The following is a 9,403-nucleotide window of genomic DNA, read 5'->3' on the forward strand; positions in this document are numbered from 1 at the left end:
TTATTCTTTAACAGTCTCACTATCTGGCTCAACTTTAATCTGTGGAGCACTGGTCTTGGTTTCAGCTGGGGGAACAGAGCTTGTGTGGCTTGCAGCATGGGGTTCTGGTTGGCTCTGGTTTGAAGGCTTTGAAGTAGGAAGTTCTTCAAGTGGTTTCTTTTGGGACATAGATGGTCTCAACATAAATGATGGGGCCCTGTAAAGAGTGAAAACAGTTGAAGGAAAGCTTGCAAAAAATGAATATGCATTTTTGGGTACTATATACAACAAGGGACTGGGCTTTCCCTGGGAAACTAAAGTTTCTCATTGTGAATAATAATAACAATAATAATATCTTTTTTCAATGGACCTATTGCTATTCTATTTTAAAGGCTTTAACCACACAACATGCATTTTTGGGGACTTTATATAACAAGGGACTGGGCTTTCCCTGGGAAACTAAAGTTTCTCATTGTGAATAATAATAACAATAATAATATCTTTTTTCAATGGACCTATTGCTATTCTATTTTAAAGGCTTTAACCACACAATAATATGACATTTTCTTTATTCAGTGACATAAAAACATTACAGTAGATAAACTTACATGGGTTTCTTGAATACAAAATTGCTACTTGAGGTACTACTGGAACTTGGTGCTTTATTGGCACTACTAGAGTTGTTACTGCCCGATGTAGACCCAGCACCATCATTCTTCTTCTGTTGAATAACTTTCATGACATCTTCATGACTATAGCCATGCTGAGTTTTATTGAATACTGCTACCGATAGGGAGGGTCTTTTCAAGGAAGATGCTGACACAGCCTTTTGCTGAGTCTTCAAAGAGGCAGCAGTCACAGAGGGTCTTTTATCAGATTCCCGTCCGGGGTGGATTTTATCCTGAAGGGATAAGGTTCGTTCTCGGAAGGGCTGGCTTTCCCCTATCATGTCTTCCTTCTCTCTTCGATTTCGGGACCATAAGACCCTAGCAGTTATAGTTCTCTCTATCATATATCTCAAAGAAAAAAAAAAAAAAAATTCTACGAATGTACCTATGTGTTTGGTTTTGAATTGTTGAAGCAAATTCGTTCTTCCAATTTCAGAGGCCCTCGAGTTGGTAACATCAACCACGGATCATATTAACCAGCAAGTGTTGGATCAGCAACACATGACACGACTGGTGGAGGTGCAGAGAAATCTGGCGGGAGGAAAACCAACTATTGTGGTTCCCGGGAGACAGCTAGTGCGTGAGGGCACCCTTATGAAGGTAAGGCTGAAGATCACATACCTACTTAACTGACGAGGATTTTTTTTTTAGTAGGTATAGAAGAAATGATCTGATTTTTATCTGTTTAAGTTTCTAGTTCATTTAGCTTCTTTTTTTCACTTCATCTATTAACATTTGTTTAATTAAGTAACCAGTCTAGTTAGCTTGGAAGGTAGCGGCCTCGTAAGTGGTAGATCGCGAGTTCGAGTCCCGCCAGAGTCGAACTTTATCCTAAAACAGATGAGGTTCGTTTTCGGAACGGTTGGCTTTCTCCTCTCTTCGATTTCAGGACTATAAGACCCCTGCGCTATTGCAGTTTCCTTACTTTAAACCTCGTAAGTGGTAGATCGCGAGTTCGAGTCCCGCCAGAGTCGAACTTTATCCTAAAACGGATAAGGTTCGTTTTCGGAACGGTTGGCTTTCTCCTCTCTTCGATTTCAAGACTATAAGACCCCTGCGCTATTGCAGTTTCCTTACTTTAAAATAATAATACTGAAAAAAAGGACCTTTTGGGTCTGTGGAAGCTTCCTAGGGGCCCTCTTTCGAAATGAACTCCACATCCACAGTTCAATGTTGGTACACTTGTTTTCCAGATGAGTATGAAAGGCGGCAGCAAGAAGGCAAGCGCCGTATACATCGTCCTTCTCTTAGCTTGGAAGGTAGCGGCCTTGTAAGTGGTAGATCGCGAGTTCGAGTCCCGCCAGAGTCGAACTTTATCCTTAAACGGATAAGGTTCGTTTTCGGAACGGTTGGCTTTCTCCTCTCTTCGATTTCAGGACTATAAGACCCCTGCGCTATTGCAGTTTCCTTACTTTAAAATAATAATACTGAAAAAAAGGACCTTTTGGGTCTGTGGAAGCTTCCTAGGGGCCCCCTTTCGAAATGAACTCCACAGTTCAATGTTGGTACACTTGTTTTCCAGATGAGTATGAAAGGCGGCAGCAAGAAGGCAAGCGCCGTATACATCGTCCTTCTCACCGACATGATTCTGTACTGCAAGGAGTGGAAAGTGAACGAGAAGCTGCGATGTGAACGCGTCCTGCCCGTATCTAAATGCACGGTGACCAAGCTCTTGTTTAAACAGGGCCTGTTCAATCTGAGATGTCAGAATGTGTCGTATATCCTGTACTCGCCCACGACTAGCGAAGAGGGAAACGAGTGGTTCAATGCTATCAAGACTACCATTGAGGAGGTAAGTTATGAGTTGTGGCTCCTTTTTATAGGGGGTTTTAAGGTCATTATTCTATTGAAGGCTTTAACCACACAATAACATGACATTTCCTTTATTCAGTGACATAAAAACATTACAGCAGATAAACTTACATGGGTTTCTTGAATACAAAATTGCTACTTGAGGTACTACTGGAACTTGTTATTCAGTGACATAAAAACATTACAGCAGATAAACTTACATGGGTTTCTTGAATACAAAATTGCTACTTGAGGTACTACTGGAACTTCCTGAGATGTCAGAATGTGTCGTATATCCTGTACTCGCCCACGACTAGCGAAGAAGGAAACGAGTGGTTCAATGCTATCAAGACTACCATTGAGGAGGTAAGTTATGAGTTGTGGCTCCTTTTTATAGGGGGTTTTAAGGTCACTATGTAGGTGCGCGAGACCATGGACCAATGTGTATAACGGAGTCTTGAACCTCTCCTGCTTTTTTTTTGATACACTTGAAATTTTTGAGGTTAGATTTTAATGAAAAATGTACGCAAAATCATCTACCCTCGCAGAAAAAATACTCGGCTCAATTTCTTCATTTTCAGCAAAGGTCGGATATAATATGGTCAATGCTCCCTTGAGGCCGCTTCTATTCGTTAGCATGTTTTATTTTCTGAGTCGGGACTAGGCCTGGAGGCTCGGGACTCCGTTGTGGACGCCTACTAATAGTTGATTTTTTTTTTTTTTTTTTTTTTTTTTTTTTGGGGTTTTGGGCGTCCAAGGGGGTTTTAAACCCCCCCAATCCTTCCAACACCTATCTCACGGACACGGAAACCAAACCAACTTGAGTGGAAGGTAACCACTAGGTGAGGTTCACGCCGTAGGCGTTCTTTACCACCTAACCTGTTATATGTGGCCAAATTCATAGGAAAAAATTTCCATTTGTGCTAGATCGCGGGTCTAATTTCCGCTCAGGGTGGACTCTATCCTAAACATTAGATGAGTTTCGTTCTGGGAACGGCTGGCTTTCATGTAGGTATAATATATTCCTTTGGTGGACTTTTTAACAGGTAAGGTTCGTTCTCGAAACGGCTGGGTTTCACCTGTCCTATATCCCTTCGCTCTTCGATTTAGGGACGAAGACCTGGGCCATGGACCAATGTGTAGTCTTGAACCTATCCTGCCTTTTTAGATACAATTGAAATTTTTGAGGTTAGATTTTAATGAAAAATGTAGGTACGCAAAATCATCTACCCTCGCAGAAAAAATACTCGGCTCAATTTCTTCATTTTCAGCAATGGTGGGGTATAATATGGTCAATGCTCCCTCGAGGCCGCTTCTATTCGTTAACATGGTTTATTTTCCGAGTCGGGACTAGGCCTGGAGGCTCGGGACTCCGTTGTGGACGCCTACTAACAGTTGAGTTTTTTTATGGAGGGTTTACTTTTCATTCGGCGACAAGCTACCCACCCCCGCCTCAGATTAACCCAATTGATTGGTCCTATTCAAATATTTTTTACTGTATTTCAGCATCAGGCCAAGTTCCAGACACTCCGCAAGAAGTACAGCTCCAAGAAAGCTTTGAAGCGGAAAGATTTGGACAAGCTCTCGCATCAGGCCAAGTTCCAGACACTCCGCAAGAAGTACAGCTCCAAGAAAGCTTTGAAGCGGAAAGATTTGGACAAGCTCTCAGATCATGTGACCCTCAAACAGCAAAAACGCAAGAGAAAATCTTCCCAGGTAAGTGGAAGATTTTTTTTTAGGTTTACCAGAGGGAACTATAACTGCCAAGGTCTTATCGTCCCGAAAGCGAAGAGAGAAGGAAGATAGGATAGGAAAAAGCCAGCCGTTCCGAGAATCATCCTTAACTGTTTGTGATAAAATCCGTCCCAGGCGGGAATCGAACTTGCAACCTAGCACTTACCATTCTAGTGCGGAGAAACTTGTGAAATTATAAAGACAGTAATTCAATTCAGAACAAGTTTTTATTCTTAGGACACCTTTTTCTCAATGAGTATTACTGGACTAATTGTCAATTCCAATTTTATCATTTTCCAGGGAGACACCAGCTCAGACTGTGGTTTTCACTCACCATGGAAAGTGCTCAAACTCTCCTCATCCATCATACCGAGTGGTACCTTCACCACCTCTACAACAAGCAAAGAAGCTCCGCCCACCAACACAGAATCCAGCGTTGCCAACTCTACAAGCAGTCTGAACAGTGCTGCCAACTCAAAGGATGGTTCCAACAGTAAAGGTAATTAAAGTCAGCTCCCATGGCGTAGTGGTCACTGCACGCGGGAGATCTGGGTTCGATTCCCGGTGGGGTAAAAAAACAATTGTATCATGCAAATGATTGAGTCCGTGACTGGCCGTTACGGGGCCCACTCAGCCTCGTGAGAAAAATGAGCAGCTACTACAATACAAATGCGCATAGCGACCGGAGCCAGCATGGTAGGGAAACATTCAAACCTTGGGTGCTCCAACTCAAAGGATGGTTCCAACAGTAAAGGTAATTAAAGTCAGCTCCCATGGCGTAGTGGTCACTGCACGCGGGAGATCTGGGTTCGATTCCCGGTGGGGTAAAAAAACAATTGTATCATGCAAATGATTGAGTCCGTGACTGGCCGTTACGGGGCCCACTCAGCCTCGTGAGAAAAATGAGCAGCTACCTATGTAATATAAATGCGCATAGCGACCGGTGCCAGCATGGTAGATAAACATTGGGAGCTGGATTATTGCGATATATGTATTTGGAAAAATTTGGTGCAGTGAGCACCAAAGGTGTGAAATAATAACACATAGAAACAACATTTATTTTATTATTAGCTAAATCCCCTTTTTTATTATTATTAAAGGTAATTCAAAGGATGGTTCCAACAGTAATGGCAATTCTAAGAGCAGTCTGAACAGTGCAAAGGATGGTCCTACCAATGGTAATACAGAGGAAGTTGTGACCAGTGCCGGAGCTAAGGAGAATGAGAGGGGCTTCACACATACATTGATGGTACAAGCAAGGACTGTAGTGACCATGCTAGGGGAGTCTATGAGGAGATACCTGCTACCTAGTGGCGGTGCACGGTAAGGGGAGAGGACACTATGGTATAGTATAGAGCTTTATTTAGACTGTCGAAGTGGCAGTCGCTTTATCTCTACAACCACTTTGGGCCAGTCACTCACTATCAGGTAGACCTAACACCTGATGAGCACACACACTATCAGATAGTCCTGACAAATACAGCTGAAAAGGTCGGTCTGTCAGGTCTATCTGATACCTGATAGTGAGTGGGCTGGCCTTACTTAAATATCTGATCTGTTATGTATTTTTACATACAACTTTTTTTTTACATTTTTGAAACTGAGTGAAATATAAAAAGATATATATTATTGTTAATCTTGGAAACTCATTCCCATTGTCCAGCTCTCAGCTTCACACATACATTGATGGTACAGGCAAGAACTGTAGTGACCATGCTAGGGGAGTCTATGAGGAGATACCTGTTACCTAGTGGCGGTGGACGGTAAGGGGAGAAGACACTATGGTATAGTATAGAGCTTTATTTAGACTGTCGAAGTGGCAGTCGCTTTATCTCTACAACCACTTGGGCCAGTCACTCAGGTAGACCTAACACCTGATGAGCACACACACTATCAGATAGTCCTGACAAATACAGCTGAAAAGGTCGGTCTGTCAGGTCTAGCTGATACCTGATGGTGAGTGGGCTGGCCTTACTTAAATATCTGATCTGTTATGTATTTTTACATACAACTTTTTTTTTCACATATTTGAAACTGAGTGAAATATAAGAAGATATATTATTGTTAATCTTGGAAACTCTTTTCCATTTCCCAGCTCTCTTTATTACATATTCTGTGTTGTACATAATTATACTATCATTAGTGCAATCATATCATTTGTCCAGGTAAAATATACCTCTACAGGTTGTTGTTATAGCGGCTATAGAAGGAATCATGACAGCTGAGATAGGTCTGCCTGACAGGGGGACCTGTTCATCAGCCATTCCTGTCAGGTCTACTTGATAGTTAGTGGCTGGACTTATTGTACCCATCCCAAAAGCAAAGAGAGAAGGAAGACAAGATGTGAGAAAGCCAAGAACAAACCTTACCTGTTTAGGATAAAGTTAGCCCCGAGTGGAAATCAAAGACACTCATGACTTAGCACTTATTGTAAGTGCAATAGTCTGAAATTAAAATGGGCACTTATTGTAAGTGCAATAGTCTGAAATTAAAATGGATGTGGCACATCAGGGATCAGGAAGAGACCACCTTAGCACTTACAAGGCAGGTGTGCTATAGGTACCCTCCAAGCTAACTAGAATGGCTGTTCTTGATACTGTTGTAAAACGAGACTAAATAAAATATATGATTGGCTAATAAAATTACTTATTTAAAAGTTATTTAGTAATAAAAATTACTTACAATTTTTAGCCAGGGGTGATAGTATGTTGAACACATCAATTCCCAATGGATCAGTGAAGTTGAGCAATGTTGTGTGTGGTTAGCATCTGGATGAGTGGCCATCTGGGCTTGTGTGTGCTACTATTTTTTCCTGGTCCCACTCAGGCTGTATTGAGTACCTACATGGGTAGCTTGCTGCCCAATAGAGGGTAAATCCTTTGTTGAACAGGCTGCATCACACTACCTACACGGATTAGTGAGCATTGAGTCTCACAAAATTTGGAACCAAAATGCCTGATTCATCTTCTCAATACAACATAAAAGGTTGATGTTGAAGCCTAGAATAGTGGATGCCTAATCCCATACTGTTCATAAATGAATCTTACGTCTACCTATCATCGGTTAAGAAACTGATGCCCAATTCAGCACTATCTTCTGAAGCCAAAACCAATCAGAGAGACAGTGGAGCTCAAGTATTGTCATTCTAAGCCCAGAGTAAATCTAATGATAATTCTGATGATGATAATAATGCCGCTCCTATTGTTCAATATAATAATATCAAGGCGTAATATACCTACATAGAAAATAAAATTTCAAGTCATATTATTCCTTTGTTTTATTAATTAACATTTCTTTTTAATATTCTTTATTGTTCAGTATTTTATGATACTTCTGATGATGATAATAATGCCGCTCCTATTGTTCAATATAATAATATCAAGGCGTAATATACATAGAAAATAAAATTTCAAGTCATATTATTCCTTTGTTTTATTAATTAACATTTCTTTTTAATATTCTTTATTGTTCAGTATTTTGATGGGTAGCTTGCTGCCCAATAGAGGGTAAATCCTTTGTTGAACAGGCTGCATCACACTACCTACACGGATTAGTGAGCATTGAGTCTCACAAAATTTGGAACCAAAATGCCTGATGCATCTTCTCAATACAACATCAAAGGTTGATGTTGAAGCCTAGAATAGTGGATGCCTAATCCCATACTGTTCATAAGTGAATCTTACGTCTACCTATCATTGGTGAAACTGATGCCCAATTCAGCACTTATCTTCTGAAGCCAAAACCAATCAGAGAGACAGTGGAGCTCAAGTATTGTCATTCTAAGCCCAGAGTAAATCTACCATCATTGGAGAGTAAAAGGTAAAATGAACCAAAAAAGATAAGAAGAAGAAGAAGAAGAAGAAGAAGGAAAAAAAAGGTAAGAAAGTTTTTTTTTTTAATTATTTTTTATTTCAAAATAAACTCCTCCATAGCTCTGCACAGCAGGTTGTCAAGCTCAGCCCTCAGAGCTCTGGCTGAGAATGCCCTGTTGACAAAATACAAATGTTTGGTCCTGATATTTGCACGACATTTGTAATCAACTATAGGTATTATGGTACTTAACTCCTCTAGCTTTCTGGCTGAGAATACCCTGTTGACACAATACAAATGTTTGGCCCTGATATTTGCTCTGGAACATTTGGACTTTTTCTATGATTAAAAAGTACTTAAGTAACTTATGGAAGCTGCCAATGTGCAAAGTTTATAATGCCCCAAATCAGTGTGATTTATCCAGGATTAGCTTTGAACCTATACCCTCTTATTTGCAAAATCAAATACCTACACTGACTTCTAACCAGGCTGGTGCCATCCATGCTAGTGTAAAAAACTATTGCACTTTTCATGTCCACTTACTGGACGTTGGTAATCAAATTGGCTAATTTGTTGAATATAAATAAAGAATTTTCTAGACTTAAGAGAAAAGTAAAAATGGTAAAGGTAACTCTTCGTCTAGTACCATGTCCACTTACTGGACGTTGGTAATCAAATTGGCTAATTTGTTGAATATAAATAAAGAATTTTCTAGACTTAAGAGAAAAGTAAAATTCATGGTAAAGCTAACTCTTCTTCTAGTACCATGTCCACTTACTGGACGTTGGTAATCAAATTAGCTAATTTGTTGAATATAAATAAAGAATTTTCTAGACTTAAGAGAAAAGTAAAATTTCTTGGCCTTGACATTCAAGTGTGCCCTTCCATCTGTACTTTGACACTAGGGAACTGAGAGGGACAATTTTTGTATCCAATTTTTTATTTGGCATGTGTTCCAGCCCTTTCACTCTGACATGACATAAATTTGTGTGTGTGTCCCCCATCCCATCCTTACCTGTTTGTAGTGTCTACTGTTGTGAAATAGTTTTTTTTTTTTTTTTCAATTAAAAGTTCTTTTTTTTTTTACCAGCAACATGCAATAGCCCAGATGGTCACCCATTGGATACTACTCTTGCACATCATTGATTAGCTTGGTTGGTAGCACATCTGCCTTGTAAGCCCTAGGCCGCGGGTTCGCAGGGTGTCTACCAGACTGGAAAACCGGGAAAAGTCAGGGAATTTCATGGAGACTGGAAAAGTCAGGGAAAAGTCAGGGAATTTCACGAAAAAAAGCCAAAAATCGAAAAAAGTCAGGGAATTTTTCAAAGCCTAAAAAAAGACAAAGAAAGATTTCAATTAAAAAAGTATGCAACCATGAAGGGGCAACATATAATCTCTCAAAAATTTCGCCTGCGGCGCTG

General features: G+C 40.3%; 2 protein-coding genes across 2 annotated transcripts; one reads left to right on the forward strand and one right to left on the reverse strand.

Moving 5' to 3' along the window:
- LOC103510684 lies at positions 1-854 on the reverse strand. The gene is made up of 2 exons (XM_008475369.3): positions 588-854; positions 1-196 (listed from the first exon to the last, which is right to left on the reverse strand). The coding sequence occupies exons 1-2, from the start codon at positions 716-718 to the stop codon at positions 1-3; spliced, it is 327 nt and encodes a 108-aa protein (XP_008473591.1). The 5' UTR covers positions 719-854.
- Positions 855-1,089: 235 nt separating this feature from the next.
- On the forward strand, positions 1,090-5,821 carry LOC103510677. The gene is made up of 5 exons (XM_017444683.2): positions 1,090-1,247; positions 2,170-2,439; positions 3,945-4,154; positions 4,473-4,671; positions 5,273-5,821. The coding sequence occupies exons 1-5, from the start codon at positions 1,149-1,151 to the stop codon at positions 5,497-5,499; spliced, it is 1,005 nt and encodes a 334-aa protein (XP_017300172.1). The 5' UTR covers positions 1,090-1,148; the 3' UTR covers positions 5,500-5,821.
- Positions 5,822-9,403: the final 3,582 nt, after the last annotated feature.

This window comes from Diaphorina citri, unplaced genomic scaffold, assembly GCF_000475195.1.
Source record: "Diaphorina citri unplaced genomic scaffold, Diaci psyllid genome assembly version 1.1 scaffold633, whole genome shotgun sequence".
NCBI classification, from domain to species: domain Eukaryota; kingdom Metazoa; phylum Arthropoda; class Insecta; order Hemiptera; family Psyllidae; genus Diaphorina; species Diaphorina citri.

What these genes read in the sequence shown, in the direction of transcription:
- LOC103510677 (XM_017444683.2), top strand. Translation starts at nt 1,149, where the DNA reads ATGACACGACTGGTGGAGGTGCAGAGAAATCTGGCGGGAGGAAAACCA. An exon ending in GTGAGGGCACCCTTATGAAG is followed by an intron (nt 1,248 to 2,169) that starts GTAAGGCTGAAG and finishes CTTGTTTTCCAG; the next exon opens with ATGAGTATGAAAGGCGGCAG. An exon ending in TCAAGACTACCATTGAGGAG is followed by an intron (nt 2,440 to 3,944) that starts GTAAGTTATGAG and finishes ACTGTATTTCAG; the next exon opens with CATCAGGCCAAGTTCCAGAC.
- LOC103510684 (XM_008475369.3), bottom strand. Translation starts at nt 718, where the DNA reads ATGAAAGTTATTCAACAGAAGAAGAATGATGGTGCTGGGTCTACATCG. An exon ending in TTTGTATTCAAGAAACCCAT is followed by an intron (nt 197 to 587) that starts GTAAGTTTATCT and finishes CACTCTTTACAG; the next exon opens with GGCCCCATCATTTATGTTGA.